This window comes from Bos indicus x Bos taurus, chromosome 21 (genome assembly GCF_003369695.1).
Source record: "Bos indicus x Bos taurus breed Angus x Brahman F1 hybrid chromosome 21, Bos_hybrid_MaternalHap_v2.0, whole genome shotgun sequence".
NCBI lineage: Eukaryota > Metazoa > Chordata > Mammalia > Artiodactyla > Bovidae > Bos > Bos indicus x Bos taurus.
In genome coordinates this window covers 31,907,019-31,927,707 of record NC_040096.1, presented here as the reverse complement: position 1 = coordinate 31,927,707, position 20,689 = coordinate 31,907,019, and the positions used below count along the sequence as shown (strand labels likewise).

Sequence of the window (20,689 nt, the reverse complement as noted above, 5' to 3'; positions counted from 1 at the left end):
TCTGAATTGTAGCAGTTTCTCAGACTTTCCATGGTTTTGATGACCTTGACAGTTCTGAATAGTGGTCAGGTATTTTGTAGCCTTTTCCTCAATTAGGATTTGTCTGATGTTTTTCTCATGGTTATATTGAGGTTATGGTTTTGGAGAGGAAGACCACAGTGGTGAATGTGAATTACCATTTTTCAAATGTCAAAAGTTCATGATATCACCATGTGTTTTCACTGATTTTGTTAGTCTTGATCACCTGGCTAAGGTAGTTTTGTTAGATTTCTACACTGTATACTTTAATTTAAATTTCCAATATACTATCATCCTTGGAAGCAAGTCACTAGGCACTGGCTAAGCTGAAGAGATGGGGAGTTATTCTCTACCTCCTTGAGAGAAGAATTCCTACGTAAATTATGTGCACTTCTTCTGTACAGAATATTTGTTCTCCTATTTATTAAATTCCTGTTTTATATCAATATGTCATTTATACACCAATATTATGGCATGTAATTGGTTCATCCTTGGACATTGAGAACTTTTTCATTTGACCCCCATCTGCCTTAGATATACTTCATCATTTTGGTTTTTGAGTATATCCTTACTTCCTGGCACTGAAAGATGCTTCAAATTCATCTTATATTTTCCCTGCTGCACCCCTCGAATCAGCCATTTGTTTAAGGATTCCTAGTTTCTTTTGTTGTAAAGTTTTAAAAAAAATCTTTCTCTATTGAGATTCTCCATCTGTTGAATCATTGTCATGATATTTTTTCCTTAGGTTGGCATACTATCTTTTAATTCTTAATAACATATTTATAATAGCTGTTATAGTTCTTGTCTGCTAAATCCAGCATAAGGCTTCATTCAGGGAAAGATTTATTTGACTGCTTTTTTCCTAAGCATGGTCTTTCTTCTTTTTACATCTCACAGTTTGTGATAGTTTCCTCTCCTGTTCTCTTTGTCTTTGGGAATATTAGCCTTTTATATCCCTTTCATAATTTATAGATTTTTATACAGGAAAAGAGATAAATATATATTTTCAATATGCCATAATTAACTTACAGTTCCAATAAAGTGAAAGTTGCTCAGTCGTGTCTGACTCTTTGTGACACCGTGGACTACACAGCCCATGGAATTTTCCAGGCCAGAATACTGGAGTGGGTGGCCGATCCCTTCTCCAGTGGATCTTCCTGACCCAGGAATCAAACTGGGGTCTCCTGAATTGCAGGCGGATTCTTTACGAACTAAGCTATCATGTACTGTACAGTCCCTGGGTTCACAAAGAGTTGGACACGACTGAGCGACTTTCACTTTCACAGTTTCAGAGCTAGTATTTAAACCCATTCCTGGGTCCAGAAGCCTATTAGGTTGGTGCAAAAGTAATTGCAGTTTTGCATTGTTGAACTTTGCCCTTTGATATTGGAATACGTTCTTAAATGTGGTTATGTTATACATCATTTTAATGCACATTTCTCACTTTATGTTTTTTGCTAATGACTTATTACTTGCTGTTTATTTTATATTTATTTTAGACTATAGAAATGATGTTAGACAGAAAGTAAATTCAAGCAATTTTTTTATTCAAGTGCAAAATAGATTGTAAAGCAGTGGAGACACTTACAACATCAACACATTTGTCCCAGAAACTGCTTAACAAATGTACAGTTTTGTTTTGCAATGGAGACTGAGAGCCTTGAAGATGAGGAGTGTAGTGGCCAGCTGTCAGAGGTTGACAGTGCCCAGTTGAGAGCCATTGTTGAAGCTGATCCTCTTACAACTACATGAGAAGTTGCTGAAGAATGCAGCATTAACCATTCTATGGTCATTTGGTGTTTGAAGCAAATTGGAAAAGTGAAAATGCTCAATAAGTGGGTGCCTCGTGAGGTGACCAAAAGTCAAAAAAAAAAATGTTGTTTTGAAGTGTTGTTTTGTCTTATTCTGCATAACAGCAGCAAACCATTTCTTGATCAAATTGTGACGTGCAATGAAAAGGGATTTTATTTGATGATAGGCAACAACCCTCAGTGGTTGGACTGAGAAGAAGTTCCAGAGCGCTTCCCAAAGCCAAATTTGTACCAAAAAAGGTCATGGTCACTATTTGGTGGTTTGTTGGTGGTCTGATCCACTACAGCTTTCTGAATCCCAGTGAAACCATTACATCTGAGCAGTATGCTCAGCACATTGATGAAATGACTGAAAACTGCAATGCCTGCAGCTGGCACTGGTCAACAGAAAGGGCCCAATTCTTCTCCATCCATGACAATACCTGACTGCAAGTCGCACAACCAAAGTTTCAAAAGTTGAACGAATTGGGTAACGAAGTTTTGCCTCATCTACCATATTCCCCTGACCTCTCGTCAACTGACTACCACTTCTTCAAACATCTCAACAACTTTTTGCAGGGTAAACATTTCCACAAACAGAGAATGCAGAAAATGCTCTCCGGGAGTTCATCGAATCCCAAAGCACAGATTTTTGTCTTACAGGAATAAACAAACTTGTTTCTCATTGGCAAAAATGTGTTGATTTTAATGGTTCATATTTTGATTAATAAAGATGGGTTTGAGCCTAGTTATAATTATTTAAAATTGACAGTCCAAAGCCACAATTACTTTTTCATCAACCTAATATTCGTATAACTAACAATGTCTATTGCTTCCCAAATGTTTAATGTGCAATAATATATCCAAGACTTAGTAGGCACTCTGAAAAAATAATTTTAAAAGCTCTAAAATACATATGTCTATGTGTCCTAATCGTATTTTCTTAACCTCATGAAATTTGTTACTGTAAGCATTGAGTTTCTAATTTTTACTGTCTTCTTACAGAGACAGGGAAGAACGATTGGCAGCACTCACAGCTGCTCAACAAGAAGCTATGGAAGAGCTACAGAAAAAAATCCAGCTCAAGGTAGGAATATTATATATTTTTCTTTGAAATTTTAGAGCTGTTTTAATGTAGCATGAGATTAATATTTTTTCTTTTTAATTAATTGTATAAAAATTGATTAATTTGCGTTACTAATTTTTGGAGTTATGTGGTTTGTCTATGATCATTTCCAACTCAACTATCTGAAAACAAATTATTTTAATAAGATAAAGCCATTGAGGGAAAAAAATGTAAAGAATTTTAGCATTTCTTGGTTTTATTAAGTAATTTGTTAATGACTCGATATTACTATTAAACTTTTAATATTTGTAGACCTCTAATAATTTAGAAATAAAGTATTGTTTCAGTGCTTAGGAATTGCATAATTATAGCTTGGGAGATGATGATAAGCTGATATTTTCTAGCAAGTCTTTGCCATTGGTAGTTTCTAGCAGTGTGAATATTTTACATTATGTCATAATTATTTACATGTTGGGGTTTCACAAGGGTAGTAAATTCCATAAAGTAGAGGATCCTATATTACTATTTGTATTGTCCTAGAACTTTATCATTGATTTAAATCTAATGCAGCAAATACTTATTGAATCTGGTGGTAGGCATAAGGTTACAGAGATGAGTAAGACATGGTTCTGAGTTTCAAGAAACTCATAATCTAGTGTGAGATTCAGATGCTAAGCAGATAATTTCTATGTGGATAAAGATAATCATGGAGTGTCATGAAAATACAGAGGAGGAAGACACATAAGCTAACATGAAGGGTTTCAGAAGTCAGGGAAATAATTTTAGAGGATAATACCTGAGCTGAATCTTGAAAGAAAGATGAGTTGAGTAGGTAAGATGGGTGGGATGGCACCCAGCCATATAAAATGATATGAGTATGAAGTCAAAAGTCTGAAATAGTGTTTGGGTTTGTTTATTTTTTGTTTTCTGGGAAGTTGTTGGAGGCGATGTGGGTAGAGCTCTGTCATGATGGGACTTTCCTGCTGAGGATAAGCTTGGTCTCTAAGTAGGGCAGCATTTCCCATGGTATGTTCCATAGAGTGCTTCTCATGTGTGTTATGCTCAAGAAGGTGTGTAAAATGTTGCTCAGTATAAGCTAGGTTTATTACATCAGTGCAGAGTGACAAGCCTAGAGCCGGTAAGTAGCGTTAACTTACTATTTTCCAAAGTTATTTGACCACAGAAACTCTTCTGCAAAATGCTTATTAATAACCCACAGTGTAATTCCATGGAGTACCCTTTATAAAATGTTACTATGCATGTAGGGGATGATAAAGGGCTTTATATAAATTCTTATCATCAGCATCCAATATTGAATTAAGGCATTCTGTTATTTTAGAAAGTTTAATAGAAATACTGCTTTTTCAAGTTCTCAGTGTAATGAATAAATTTCTGTATTTTTATACTTTGATTTCATTTATAGCATGATGAAAGCATTAGAAGACACATGGAACAGATTGAACAAAGAAAAGAAAAAGCTGCTGAGTTAAGCAGTGGACGACATGCAAATACCGATTATGCCCCCAAATTAACCCCTTATGAAAGAAAGAAGCAGTGTTCTCTCTGCAATGTCCTGGTAGGTTGTCAGTATCAGTGTTGTGATGAGACGTTACAATTTATTACTAAAGTTTATTAAACTATGGATATATATTCTCCAGTCTTAAAAGTCATACAAGGCATGTGCTGAGTACCATGAATTTCTTTAATGATTTTTATGCAAAGTAAGTATAGATAGTACAGAAACAGTATCAGCTTTTAGGAGTAGCAATGCAAAGGATCAAAGCATGCAGTTGCTGCTCAAATGCATGTTTACCTAATGATACTAATGATATTTTAGCCTAATGATACCTAGGTCAATATTTTGGGATATTAGGACCACAAAAGTAAAGCAACATTTTTTGGTGCTGAGACTTGAACCTTTATACTTAGAAGAAATGATATCCTGTTAAGGTTGGCTTTGATGACATGCCTTTTTTTATCATCTGTCTTCTAGAGGAGTCTTAGAATTGTATTCTAAAGAAAACATTTTTTAAGACTAATGTATAAATTATAGAGCGATTGCAAGTTGTGTATAATATACTGGATAGAATGTGTAATATTTAAAATAAGATATAATTAAATGTTCATTACATTGCTTTTATATTATGCTTTTAGATCTCTTCAGAGGTGTATCTTTTTAGTCACATTAAAGGAAAAAAACACCAGCAAGCTGTGAGAGAAAATAGCAGCATCCAAGGGCGTGAACTTTCAGATGAAGAAGTGGTAAGCTTTACTTTGGTTCATTTACATGTTTTTATTGAGTACCTTCTATATTCTCTTCTACTGTGAAGAAATCCATGTTCATATGTATCTCTGTGATTATCTAAAGCTATATTTAGTAACTACTACAATATAATATGGGCTTCCCTAGTAGCTCAGTGTTAAAGAATCTGCCTGCCAATTCAGGAGACGTGGGTTTGATACCTGAGTTGGGAAGATTCCCTGGAGGTGGAAATGGCAACCCTTTCCAGTATTCTTACCTGGAAAATCCCATGGACAGAAGGAACCTGGCGGGCTATAGCCCATGGGGTCAGTAAACAACAACAATATAGTATACAAATATCTTTATTTTAGTATATATATTAATAAGAAACATAGAAGTTAGAACTTAATACTGTTTATATAATTTCAATACATAAACAGGTTTATGGATATATACACTGCTGCTAAGTTGCTTCAGTCGTGTCTGACTCTGTGTAACCCCATAGACGGCAGCCCACCAGGGATAGGCTCCCCTATCCCTGGGATTCTCCAGGCAAGACACTGGAGTGGGTTGCCATTTCCTTCTCCAATGCATGAAAGTGAAAAGTGAAAGTGAAGTCACTCAGTCGCATCCGACCCTCAGCGACCCCATGGACTGCAGCCTACCAGGCTCCCCTGTCCATGGGATTTTCCAGGCAAGAGTACTGGAGTGGGGTGCCATTGTCTCCTCTGATATATACAGTACCATGTGTGCAATAGATAGCTTAGTGGGAGCCTGCTATATAGCACTGGAAGGTCAACTTGGTGCTCTGTGATGACCCAGAGGGGTGGGGTGGGGGTCAGGTGGGACAGAGGTTCATGAGGGAGGGGATATATGTATACATATAGTTGATTCACTTCGTTGTACAGCAGAAACTAACACAACATTGTAAAAAAATTATACTCCAATAAAAAATAAAAAGATTAATAAAAGGTTTATGATATTTTGATAATAATTTAAGAGTTGTTCAGTGATACTCTATGTTTCTTAGAAAATAGCTAACAATATAAAAAACATAGAAATTGATAATTTGGTATCAGTACAGTACATAGGGATTTTTGGAAATGCATTATTTATCTACCTATAATTACCGTTAACATGGAATTTAGATTTGTAGAAGTATTTTTATAAATATTTTAGTTCGACTGTTACTGAGATATGGATGATACTACTAATCTCTTAATTTGTTCGTTCTGTATGTACTAAGCAAATTTCTAAAGGTACCCAAAGATGAGAAATTCATGTTTTTCAGGTATCTCTTAAGACATCCAGGAAAGGTTATTATGATTCTGTGAGGGCAGTGCTTGTGTTAGGTGCTTAACTTAAAAAGTGAAAGTATGTGTTTAACTTTTTTGTTTTAATTATGGTATATATTAATAGAACACACAGATTTAAAGTGCATAACTCAATGAATTTTTACATTTGTTCCACTCATGTCAGCACATAAATTGTTCTTGAATCCTGGAAGGCTCCTTCATCCCCGTCCCAGTTGTGCCCCACCCGCCAAAGGTTAACTAGTCTCTGACTACCATCAGATAGTCTTACACTGTTCTTCAATTTCATATAAATGATGTCATACAGTATATACCTTTTGTGCTTGGGCTTCTTTAACTTATACTTAAGCCTGTGAGATTGATCCCTAATGTTTATGTGAAGTGATAGATCATTCTCTCTTAGCAAGTGCCTTCTAGACAAAGACCTTCAGGAGCACATCTACCGTTGAGTAGAATTGGGTTTATTGATTTGTTACAGAAAGAGAAAGTGCACACCATGGGAAGTTGTAGAGTTTCTCAATAAGGTGTTGGAACGGACTTATAGGAATTGGGTTTTTGCTTAGGTGATTTGGATAGGGGAGAGCGTTCAAAGACATGAGACTTTGCTCTGGATTGGATACTGTCAGGAAGCAGGGGTAATTTTGTGGTTTTTTTTTTTTTTAATATTTATTTATTTGGCTGTGTCTGGGTCTCAGTTGCATTGGAGAAGGAAATGGCAACCCACTCCAGTGTTCTTGCCTAGAGAATCCCAGGGACGGCGGAGCCTGGTGGGCTGCCGTCTATGGGGTCACACAGAGTCGGACACGACTGAAGTGATGCAGCAGCAGCAGCAGCAGGTAGGAGGAGCAGACCTGCTGTTTTCTAAGTTTCTGATATGACCAGTGTTTGAGGAGAAATTACACACGGTTAAATTGGTTCACTCCTTCTAAGGATTTTTGCCCCTTGAGTTCCAACTGTTTTGACAGCTCTAAACCAAATTCTGTCTCCTCAGCTCAGGACGACTGCCACTTTGAGCTTTCACTGTTCTCTCATGCCAAAAATTGGCATAAACACTTGGGGCAAAATCCAGAGTGAATGTGGCACTCACCTCCTGTGCTTCCCTCCTGTTTAGGGGTCATGGTCTCAAGTTCTGGCTGTGTTGGCTGTTTTTAATGCCTTCAAGTAGATCTTTTGCATACTATTTGCAACTTTTGGAGTTCACTGTGCCAGATCACTGTGGCTGAAATTGGAAGTCTTTAAATGTTTAATTTTTGTATATCCTTTGTTTGACATAATGCTTGTCGCATAGTAAGGCATTTAAGAAAAACTTATTGAAATAAGTTGAACTGTAAGGTTATACAGAATGGCTTTAAGTACCAACTAATAAAGGTGAAATAAAAAAAATGAAACTAATCATCTATTTAGTTTACCAAAAATAATTTTTTACCTTTTACTCAAATTGGGTATTTTAAGTATTATGGATTTTTTTTTTTACTTGAATCATTCATGTGGTTGTCCCCATTCTCTACTTAACTTTGCTGTTTATAACTAGAGTCATGTGAATGTGTGTTCCACTTTTTAAAAAATCCTAAATTGTTTCGTTATTTATTTATTTATTTATTTTTGCTGTGCTGGGTCTTCTTTGCTGCATGGGCTTTTCTGTAGTTGCAGTAAGCGAGGGCTACCCTTATTGCAGTGCGGGCTTCTTATTGCAGGGGCTTCTCTTGGTGCAGCTTCTGGACTGTAGAGCACAGGCTCATTAGTTGTGGCACACGGGCTGAGTTGCTTCCCGCCATGTGGGATCTTCCCGGGCGATGAATGGAATCCATATCTCCTGCATTGGCAGGTGGATTCTTCAACACTGAGCCACCAGGGAAGCCCCATTAATTAGAATTTAATTAGTCTCTTTAAAGAAAATCTTCCACTTATAAAAATTATTTGTAACTAAGTTCTCTTAATAAAAAGGCTATTCTATTTAATTTACCAAAAAAATCTAAAATTTTGTGCAGCACTGCTACTATGTAAACTGAAATCTAAATTTTATGTGTTTTTATCTCATTGAGAAAAATAGAGAAGGAAGGGATATTTAATTCACACATTTACTTTGGAAGAAAAATATATAGTATTGTATAACTTTTGTAGCTACTACAGCATAGTTTGATGTTTAGCTGTTGTGGTTTGAGGTTGGATTGAGATATTCATTTTGTGTACTGTTTCAGTTTAGAAGTATTACATTTTCTTTAAGTTTTCACTTCATTCATGTAGTTATTTTTGGTAATAGCCCCCTTTTCCTCAAACCAAGTGTGCATATGAGTTTACATGATATATAAAGGCCATTTTATACTTACTCATACACACATTTCATTTTTAATCAGTGAGGGTAACTATAGTAAACATACTTGTTCTACTTAAAGTTATTGCTTGTCATCTGTGATGTCTTTATATTATATACACCTTATCTGTGACCCTTCTTCTTTGACATATAAGATTTTATTTATACCACCTCTGACCTAATAAAATTGGACCTTTGACCTTATGCACTTGACATATCAGATAACTTACTCTTGATCTCTGACACATTTTGTTTTAAGCCTGTTAAACATAATAGGTAGCTGCCCAGCAAGAAAGGCTTAATGTTTGGGGTTTTTATTGTAATTTGACCAGGAAATTTTTCTTACGTTTCTTGAGACGTCACAAAAAAAGCTACTGTATGTTCAATTTTTTTCTCTTTCATCATCTTAGATCCAAATGTTTAAAGAACGTGATTTCTAAAGGACAAAGAAACTGGTACTAGTTTAAATATATTCTAAAATTTAATTTTTTTAACACAGTACTAGAGAAATAGTAAAATATTAGTTTTAATAAAACTCTGATTTCTTTTGTAGTCCTGTTTTCACATTCTCTGAAGAAGCTGATAGTGGTTTTCACAGGACTTATATAAAGTACATTTAATTCTGTAAAGAGAGTGAAATTAAAAAGATTTTAAAACTTTTTTTAATTTTTGTATTTCAGTATTTGTGAGACTCCTTGGCTTTAAAAGCATATAAATTACACTTGTTTGTCAACTCATGTATTCACATACAGAGACAATAATAGTTTATTTTCATTTAATTAATGGAAAATATGAAAAGAACTTTTATGAAGGATCTTAATTATCATTTATTGGATGTTTACAATCAAGTGTGATTTTACTATTCCTAAATTAGTATTTCTGCTTGGTAAACTATACTAGATAGGTGATTGAATGAACATTTTAGGTAGTGAAAATAGAAAGATATCATTGTATTTAGTGGAATATAAGCCAGTCTCTTTGGCTCCAGTGTGCCCATGATTGATGTGGAAGATGAAGTAGATGTCTCCCAGAATTGATGGCAGTCTGAGAAATAATAGTAAATGCTTGTGTTTCTACAAAGCACAAGTACTTGCTATTACCTCTTTTTATAATCATGTTTAGGAAAACATCTTCTGCCCTTCAACAGCAAATCAAGTCAAATTTAAAAACCTACAACTCATTTAGAAAGGACCTTCATTTTCCCCCTATACCTCAATAAGTACAATTATGTTTGAGAAACAATGTAAAAAGCATCTACTGTTTCTTATAGGACATAGTTTCCATTGCTTTCATTTTCTCTTTACTAGATGTTAATGTGTGTATTTCTTCTAACTTTTAGAAGTCTTACGTTAGTAAATTCACTCCCGTTAATACCTGATATGTGCAGGGAATACGTAGCTAGATATAGCTGATTCAGTCTTCATTGATTCAAGGAAGACATTTTAAGCAGACAATCAATTTGTTTAAATCTTAGTTTGATCCAGTAATTTAAATAGTTTCCATAGTTAGTACCCAGCCTCTTTTATAACAATCCTCAGTCCCCATCCTCTTGCTTGTCTCCTTAAAATGGCATCTGTGCATATCAGAGTAAGAGTATGGCTTATGTAACCCCATGTTAGGAGAAAAGTTGGGATCTTACTACATCGTATCTTCTCTTTTCTGATTTCCAGTATGAGTTCCTAGTTTACCTGGTTACTTAGTGTACTCATGGCCACGGATCCTAAAAGGTAGCTAGTGAATTGCTGATCTTTTCTTTCCTCTTGGACATGGGTGGAGCATGAGCCATTTATTTGTCTCTTGCTGATCAGCAAGAGACACCCCTGAGGTCGCTCTGCCTTCGTTTTTCTGAGTCTTTACCGTAGCCTCCATTCTGGCCCATAGCATGCCTACTGGCTTCTACCACCTAAGAACTGAGGGCATTTGGGGAAAGCTTTTATTTTAATCAACACCTAATTAGGTTTTTTATCTGAAATTCTGTGGCCAGTGGTTTAGTTCCAAAGTAGTTATTCATAGAGGAGCAGGGAATGCCTATCTATCTCTGATCAAAGTTACTGTGTTTTAGTAATAATTATTCTGTCAACTTGGCTTCTCTTGCATTTGGCAGAGTAGGCACATCTGCAGTATCAGAAAAATCACAAAGCTATAAAACAGAATTTTCACAGTCCTGTAATTTAGTTCTCTCTCTCAAAAAATATTTTTTTAAGTTATGAAGTATTTTAGCATCAGAAAGTAATGTAGTAAACCTCATATTCCTGCTTCCTAGATAATAGCACCTCTTTTTTTTCTTTATATTTGGAAGTATAGGGGAAAACATGAGAGTCAAAGTGTGGTGGTAGTTCCAGGTTCAGGAATAGAGCTTAAATCCTCATGTCCCACAATGAAAAGTCAAGAGCCAATCCTAAATTGAAAAATGTAGAAATAGCAACACAAAATATATTAGTATAAAAGAAAAAAGATAAACTAATGAGCTAAAATCTTTGCCTCTGGATTTGAGAAAGAAGTGGGGAAACCAGTAGGAAATTACTTTCTTTGAACTACTGACTGTGTTAATTATGTGTATTGGGTAACTTTGATAAAAGGAAAAGCATTTTAAAAAATTAAAGAAGAAATAGAACAACAGAGATGTGTTCATGTTGCTCAGGATACATTTTTGTTATTTTGGTTCAAGATTAAAATTAGATAAATGAATGTGTCCATAAGAGACCACGATAGTGAAGTTGAATATTTTGGCAACTTACATCCTTAGATCTTTATTCTTTTAAATTGTTGCAGTAACGTTTGATGCCATTATAATAAAAGGAAAATACTGGATTCCATTTAGTGCCACTTTGAGATTTGGTCAGGTAGGCGATGTATTCTTAATTTCAGGTTGTCTTTTTAGCTTTTTCGGTATTGTAGAACAAATGAATTAAAGCATGTATAATTGACTTTTGCTAGGGTTTCATCTCGGAGAAGGCAGTGGCACCCCACTCCAGTATTCTTGCTTGGAAAATCCCGTGGACGGAGGAGCCTGCTAGGCTGCAATCCACGGGGTCGCTAAGAGTCGGACATGACTGAGCGACTTCACTTTCACTTTTCACTTTCATGCATTGGAGAAGGAAATGGCAACCCACTCCAGTGTTCTTGCCTGGAGAATCCCAGGGACGGGGAAGCCTGGTGGGCTGCCATCTATGGGGTCGCACAGAGTCGGACACGACTGAAGTGACTTAGAATAGCAGGGTTTCATCTATTCTAACCATACTATAAGATTTGAGGTACAAAGTAACCTTAGATTTATGCCAGTAACTAGTTCAGTGACTTGGCATTTTATGCTGAATAAAATTAAGACTTTAAAAAAAAAATTCTGTTTATTTTCTGATTTGGAGGTTTTTTTTTTTTTTTTAAAACAATTTGTAAGTTGTCATAAATGGCTCTTATCAAGGTAAAGAAGTTCCCTGGTTTTGTAAGATATTAAAAAATAAGTAGGCATTAATTTTTATTGAAAAATTTTCTTGATCTTTTGGAAAGGTCACATTTTCCTTTAATTTTTTTGATGAGATATATTACAGTAATGACTTTTCTGATACTAAGCTTACTTGGTCTTGATTTAAAAATATATAGTTGAATTTGTTTTGCAGATATTTAATTTAGATTTTCCTTTCTCAAGATTATATTAGCTTCATAATATAAACTGGCTAGTTTTTCCTATTGCTTCTTTTTTTTAACTCCAGGATACGTTGCATAAAATAGAAATAATCTTTATTTGAAGTCTTTGTTTACTTTTGACTGGATAGAGATTTGCCGTTTTAAGATTTTTTTCTCCAAAGAATTGAGTAGATATCATTTGCTGTCTTTACCTTCTCCTCTTACTGTGGTCAGTTTGTTCTTCATTATTCTTTTTTCAAAATTGCCTTGGTTTTCCCTTCACTTTTCAATTTCTACATGACCTTTGCTGTTAACTTGTTAAGAACATCCTGTTTGTGTTTTAATTAAGATTGCATCAAGGTAAGAGTAAACATCTTTTAAATATTCTTTCTAAGAAATTCCCTTGTGGTGCAGTGGTTAAAATTTCACCTTCCAATGCAAGGGGCATAGGTTGGATCTCTGGTCATGGAGCTAGAATCCCACATGCCTCATGGCCAAAAAATTAAAACATAAAACAGAAACAATATTGTAACAAACTCAATACTTTTAGAAATTCTTTCTTTCCATCCAGCCACATGTTTGTCTACTCATCTATTATATTTGTATGTATGTATCATTTAATATTTTGGCCACCTGATGCAAAGAACTGACTCATTGAAAAGACCCTGATGCTGGGAAAGATTGAAGACAGGAGAAAGGGATGCCAGAGGATGAGATGGTTAGATGGCATCACCGACTTGATGGACATGAGTTTGAGCAAGCTCTGGGAGTTGGTGATGGACAGGGAAGCCTAGTGTGCTGCAGTCCATGGGGTCACAAAGAGTTGGACATGACTGAGAAACTGAATTGAACTGATCATTTAGTAAAGTACATAGTTTTCTTTATTTAAGCCTTAAGCTTTCTTGCTGGGCTTATTTTGTTTCTAAATAATTACTGAAATTTACAAGTATTTTGAATTTCAGTTCTTCTTTTAAAAAGAGTATTTTTTTCTCTTTGGAGATATATATATATATATAAAATTTATTCATTGTTATGAAAATAGTCCTACTTTTTTTTTTAATTTAATTTTATTTTTTAACTTTATAATATTGTATTGGTTTTGCCATATATCAAAATGAATCTGCCACAGGTATACATGCGTTCCCCATCCTGAACCCTCCTCCCTCCTCCCTCCCCGTACCATCCCTCTGGGTCGTCCCAGTGCACTAGCCCCAAGCATCCAATATCGTGCATCGAACCTGGACTGGCGACTCGTTTCATATATGATATTATACATGTTTCAATGCCATTCTCCCAAATCATCCCACCCTCTCCCTCTCCCACAGAGTCCAAAAGACTGTTCTATACATCAGTGTTATAGTTCTATACATCAGTGTTATAACCTGTTTTTTTTTGCTCATTAATACCCTTTTCTCAAAAATGAAGACTGCCAGTATGCTATTATTATTTATTCATGCTTCCTTGTATTCTTAAAGTCAATATTTGCAATATATGTATCCTGGAGTTTACTATCATGGTCATAATTATTTATACATTTTTCATCTTACTGATCAATTATACCTTTAAAGAATATCAAACATCCCTATTTCTTATTTAATGCTTCCTAGATTTTTTTTTTTGGTATCATCTTTTTATGGCAAACCTAGTTTTGGTTAGGTTTTTGATGTCCTTATATATTCTTCCTCTTCCCTCCCCTTTACAGTTTTATTTTTGCATCTAGATCTATTACTAAAAAAATATGCTTTTATTTTAGTAGTTTTTGGCTCTATAAAAAAGTACCATGCTGTATGTTATTTCTTTGGACTTAACTCTTTTGTATTCAATATTATAGATTAATACAAATTGGGAATTTCCTGCTGTTTTAAGGCACTTTGAGGTATAACTGTTATACCTTAAAATGCACTTACTTTAAGTTTACAGTTCAGTAACTTTGGGCATAGTCATAACCCGTGATCAAAATAGTAAACATAATAGTCGCCTCAAAAAGTGGCATCATGTGCTATATCTTTCCTGATTTTCTGCCTACTTCTGTTCTGTCAATTTTTGAGAGAGGGATATGGACTCTTCTAATTGTTACTTTTGCCATTTCTTTTGACAGTTCAGTCGGTTTTTGCTTCATGTAGTTCAAAGCTTTGTTATTAGGTTCATAAATGTTAATCATTGTTATGTCCACTTGATTAATTGACCCCTTTTTATTATCAAATGACCTTTATTTCTAATAATACTCTTTGCTACCTTGTGTAATATTAGCATAGCCATTCCAGCTTTCTTTCTTATGCAGTGTTAGAGTAGTATATTCTTTTCTATCTTTTTACTGTAACCAAATATTTATATTTTTGCATGCATCCTTTTGTTAAACATTTTAAAGTTAATAGACATAAAGAAAATGTTTATTCTGGTGCCATTGGCTATGATATGATGCTGCCTACTCTCTTAAGCCCTTGTCACCCCAGGCTGTGAAAATCACTCAACTGGGAGGTCTGATGCTATGAACATTGTCTCTGATTTTGTATTGAAAGGGTGGTATTATTTGTGTTCAATGGTAATATTGTTACTAGAATATTATTGAAATGATTTCTAAGGATGAGGCTTGGTACTATGTATGTGAAACCTTAGAATTCTGCAAAGACATCTTTCATTATAATCCTTGGTTCAATACAACTAAACCATTCTCTGCTGTAGTATTGAGCTCAGACCTCTCCCCATCTTCACAGCATGATAAATTAATAAGCTTGTTGAACTCTGGGCTTTTCTTTGAGTCATCTGTTAAACCTCAGATTAGATCAGAAAGGAACATCAGAATCTGAAAAGAAGTCTCTACCTCATTCATCATCTCCACCTACCGGAAAACTGATGGAGTATTTGTAATTGTCACTGAGTGGCAGGGGGACAGATGGTGGACTATCATTCTATCACAAGATGGCCTTTTCTCTTTTACATGGTGTCTGTTTCACAGTATTTCATTAGCTTCATTTTCTCATCCGTCACTTCAAACAATATAATACATAGATTGTAGTAGATAAAATCATAAGTGTATCCTACACCTGTAGAAAGGGACCTGGGAAGAGTTGAATCTTTTGTATTATTAAAATAGCCTATCAAGTTTTATACGTTGACACTGTTGAATGTGTTTAATTTTTCAAAATGGTGCTGCCACAAAGGGCATTTTTTTTATTTTTTTAAAAAAGGCATTACATTTTAGATTTTCTTAAATTTACTGTTTGACTAAATTTAAAATTTTATTTAAATATAATGGGACTCTCAAACTGCTTTTTAAAGCATTTCTTCAGCACCTGCTTGTGTACTCTGCACTAGTCCAGGTGCCAGGGAAGCAGAGATAAATGTCACTTGAGCCTATCTCTTCATTTTGTGTTATCTCTGATAAATTTCATAGTTTCATGAATCTCTAAACACACTTATTTAAATATGAGTGAACTAATTCTTATATATGGTGCTTTCAGTTTTGAATAGTGTTTGGATGATAATGATAGACATTCTGGTATTGCTAGTGCCATCCAACAGGTCAGTAATTATAAATCAGCTTTCCTCTGAAATCTCTCTGGGGGATAACCTGCTGGGATGGCTTTATAGAAGAGTGTTATAAGCCAAAATAATAGTTTGCTATAGATTCTTTCGGAGAAGGCAATGGCAACCCACTCCTCAGTCTTATTCATAGTAAAACTCTGGCTCTTTAACGTAAGCTGTTAGCATAAGCCCTTGGCACACTTCATATTGAATTAATGTTAATAAACTAAATGATGGGCTTCCCTGATGGCTCAGATGGTGAAGAATCTGCATACAATGCAGAAGACCCTTGTTCAGTCCTTAGGTCGAGAAGATCCCCTGGAGAAGGGAATGGCAATCCTCTCCAGTATTCTTGCCTGGAGAATCCCATGGACAGAGGAGTCTGGCTGGCTACGGTCCACAGGGTTGCAAAGAGTTGGACACAACTGAGTGACTGATGCTTTCACTTTCTCACTTTCAAACTAAATATTAATGAGCTAACCTATCATTTATTATTTTCAATATACTATGTCTGTGAGGGTGGTATTCAAGATATATGGTAAAGTGCTGTCTAAAAATGCCATGTTGTTTGTAGTTGAGTATGTTTTTATTCCTTCCCTTCTTTCAGCTGCTTCTCCTTTTCCTCCTGATTTTCCTTCTTCTTCTTCCCTTCCCAAATACCTTCATTTCCCCAGTCTGCCATCTCTTCTTCACCTCTCATTTTTCTTACCATCATTCTCTAAAGAAGCAAGAAACCAAGTTCCTACCCTCCAGGCCCCCACACTTGCCCAGTTTTTGTAGAAGACAGTGAGGAAATATTGTAAAATGCCTCGTATTTATCTTACTTGTTGTCCCAGGCAGGCTTAAAAGAGTGGAGTGCCTCATAATATTTTAAGAATTTAAAAGAAAACATTATTTGTTTCTGAAATTGATTAATATCATTGGATTTTAGATTACAAAGTTGAGAAAGTACAGGATGAGGTTGAGAGAAAAATGTTTTTCCAAACAAAATGTTGAAAACCCTTGCATTAATTTCTCATGTATTTAGATTTGTAACTTGGCATCCACCCTGCTCTTTTCTTAATTCCCATCCTGCTCTTGCAAGTAAACTTTTGGCTCCAGAGAAATATGCCTTTTGAGCATGACATTGGATTTCTATAAAGGAACAGCTTTGATTTTTAAGTTAAAATACATTTGTATTACTGTAATGAAACTGTGGTTCTTTTTATTCAGAGAAGACATATTTAAATCTTTTGATCTAGAAAGAGTAATATCCTTAAAAATTCTCAGTTCTATATTACAATATTTTTAAATAATGGGAAGCAAGTTGTTTTCTTCAATGTAGCATATTTTATGAAATGTGTTTATTGTGAGGTGTAACACTTGAGAGAGCTCTGAAAATTATAGTTTAATAAAATCCTATGTGTGTCATTTATATTTTCTTGCTCATCAACTATTTTTAGAACTTTGACATTGTTTCCCAAAGATCATGAACCTATCTATAGCTTAATTTTTTCCTGTCTCTTTTAAAAAATAAAGAACCTTCAGGAGGAGTCTGATAGAATATCAAGGTCATAAACTTCATTATGAATTATTTCATTGAATATAGTAAATTATGTTAGAAAGGCCAGTGCTTTGGTCTAGTATGCCATAAAAGGTAATTAAAAGAATAAGAAGGATATAAACTTTGATGAGATCATCTGTATAGGTATTAGTTTCCTTATATACATTACTAATATTTCATATTACAGTAATGTTTAAATAAGAAGTCACAATTATGACTTTAAAACTAGATTTAAATGTGTGTGTGTGTGTGTGGAGTTAGCCATACTTAATTAGATTTTGGACTTGAGACATTGATTTATTTTATTTTATTATTTTTTAAGTGGAGTGTAATTGCTTTACAGTGTTGTGTTTCTGCTGTACAACAAAGTGAATCAACTATACATATACGTTGATTTTTAGAATGTTAGAAAATGGGGGGCTTTAGAATTTTTTGTCTAATGCTTTTATTTTACTAGTGAGGAAACTGAGGCTCAGAGAAGGGACTTAGCAATGAGTTGTAGAATTCATCCTGGTGTAGTTCTCTTGACTCACAGTTTAGTGCTGTTTCCACGGCACCAATTTGCTTTTCTGTTCCTAAGGAAAAACAGTGTCTCTTACTAATGAATATGTAGAATTAGCAGTGTCAAATAGAATGGCCAGTGAAGACTGATTTCTGACTTGTTAGTAGAGTAGTACTTGCACTGACCAGGATTCCATAAGGGTAGAAGTTGTGTTTTTTTTAAATTCTTACAAGAAAGAAGACTATACAGAGGCCTTCAGATGATTTTTGGTCCTGATAATTCATATTTTGGAAATGAGTCATAGACACATTTGAGACACACTGCATCCCAAAGTGTATACTTTGCTTTGCCTTGTGCCTGTGGTGTAGTAATTAGGATTGTGAGTAGACACCAAAAGATGAGTGTATTTTTACATAGTTATATCTGTTCTTTCTGAGGTACAAATGAGCCTGTAGAAACTGTAACCTTATACAAATCAATCCTCTTTAAATAACTTGCTTTTTCCTTACATTTCCTTATAATCATTAATTTTACAGTGATTAAAATATTAATATACGTCAATTGTGGAAAATTTAAGAAAAACTGAGGTTTGCCTACTGTTAATATGTTGATCTAATTTTCTTCTCTTTACCTGTGAATATCTTAAACACTTGCTTATATAGAAACTGCCTTACAAGGATTAAAATTTGAATTTTTATTTACCATTACAAGTGCTTAAAACTAATCTAACCTTTCTAGTACCATATTAATGCATGTGCCATAATTTAGGTAATCCGTTCCCTACTGCTGATATTTTGTTGTAAATCTCACTGCAGTGAATATATTTGTAGAGAAATATTGTTGTACCTTGATATTTCCTTATGGTAATTTTATGGAAGTAAGTTATTCAAAGTTTATTTTTTTACTGAGCATTTTATTAAATATTAAGTAGACTGGACTGTGAAACAGTTTGGTTGTTCATATTAGAATGGGGGCAGGAATATCAATCTCTTAAAAGCTCAATTTTCAGATGACCATAACTATAGATAACTTTAAGCAAGCAATATTTCAGGTAAAAGGAGATGAAATTGCTGTATTTGTCTTGTCTTAGCCAGTTTCTTGGGATTTTAAGAAAGGATGTCAATAAGGATTATTTTTTTACAGGATATTGTCTCCTTCTGTCATTAAAATAGATGTCAAACTGGGAGTCCACTCTCTTCAGCAATTGAGTAGTGCACAAACATGTAAATTCCATTATGAGACTAGTTCTTGGACGCTTTAGAGATAAGAATATTGTGATTTCATTTACTACTATTGGCAAGCCAAACATATAATTTTAAAATTAATTTGTGTAAATTATTTTTCCTTACAAGATTTTCTAAACTGATGGAGAATTTTCTAAACTGATGAAGAATTTAAAACACTTATAATTATAGACAGAATAAGATGACAAACCTCCATGTACTCATCACTCAGTCCTAATACTGATAAACTCATGATGCATCCTGCCTTATTGAACTTTTCTAATCCCTTTGCACAAATACTATTTTGACATCAGCTCTAAATATCATCTCATAAGAGCTATTTTAAAATGATTTACTTTCTACTTACACATTTACTATAAATGAGAAAATTAAAAATGCATCAATCATCTAGTGACAGGTTTTAGTATTTTGCCTTATTTTCTTATAGTCATTTTATGTACACATGCATACACGTATAAAAATGCAAAGCTATAAACATAATTAATATAAATTTTAGTACATAATTGCATTAATTGGGAAAGACAAAAGATTAACCTGCTGTAATAGTGACAAAAATACAATGATTTTTTTTTAAACATAGATCTTTATTCTTCACAATGGAGTCCTGAGGTAAGCAGTTCTAAGTGGTCAGGGTGGCTTTATGCCATGTGGTTTTTTCAGTTATCTTCTGTTGCTATCATCCCCTAATATAGTTCTAATATTCAGAGCTATGTTAACAGACCCTTTTGTGTTCCAGTTTGCAGAAGGGGAAGAAAGTGAATGGGTCTTCAAACCTTAAACATGTATGCATAGTCCATTGGTGAGAATTCAGTCACATGGCTACCACTAGCTACCAGAAGATTGGGTGGGACTTCCCTGGTGGTCAGTGGTTAAGACCTTGCCTTCCAGTGCAGGGGGTGCAGGCTTGATCCCTGGTCAGGGAGCTAAGATCCTGCATGCCTCATGGCCAAAAAACCAAAAATAGAAACAGTGTTGTGACAAATTCAATAAAAGACTTTAAAAATGGTCCATATAAAAAAAAATCTTAAAACAAAGAAGAATTGGGAAATCTCGTCCCTAGCAGAAGAATTATGTGACTTGCTAAAGCTTTGTTACTGTGCAGTGTGTAGTAATTTCTCTATACTGTCTATTGGCTGCTCACAGGCAGGCAAATCCAGAGACGTGATCAAACTAGGCATTCAGCCCATTTGGAAAAACTGTATTTGGTGTGAGTTCTTTCATCAAGATGAGCATAATGTCTCATAGACTTTCTTTTTTTGTGGTACTGACATATTAGCTTTTGATTTTAATGGATACCTAAATCCGTTAATTCATAAATATGGGGCTATTCAAATTCTACATTTCACTTTCACTTATTATTTGGAATACATTTATAAAGATATTCTTTCCCTCATCTACTATTTGATTACTGATTAGTAGGTTAAATTTTTTTATTTTTACCTGTTTCCAGTATAATGAGTTTCCTATTATCCTCCAAATGTGTCCACAATTAGTTATTTTAAAATATATAT

At 34.5% G+C, this 20,689-nt stretch overlaps 1 protein-coding gene across 4 annotated transcripts in view; it reads left to right on the top strand.

Annotated features, from left to right (window-relative positions):
• SCAPER (S-phase cyclin A associated protein in the ER) overlaps positions 1-20,689 on the top strand; it is a 423,671-nt gene that overhangs the window by 146,492 nt on the left and 256,490 nt on the right. For all 4 annotated transcript variants that reach the window (XM_027521864.1, XM_027521861.1, XM_027521865.1 and 1 more), the window contains 3 exons: positions 2,814-2,895; positions 4,298-4,450; positions 5,029-5,136. In XM_027521864.1, coding sequence (XP_027377665.1) covers positions 2,814-2,895; positions 4,298-4,450; positions 5,029-5,136 — 343 coding nt within the window. The remainder of the gene's footprint in view (positions 1-2,813; positions 2,896-4,297; positions 4,451-5,028; positions 5,137-20,689) is intronic.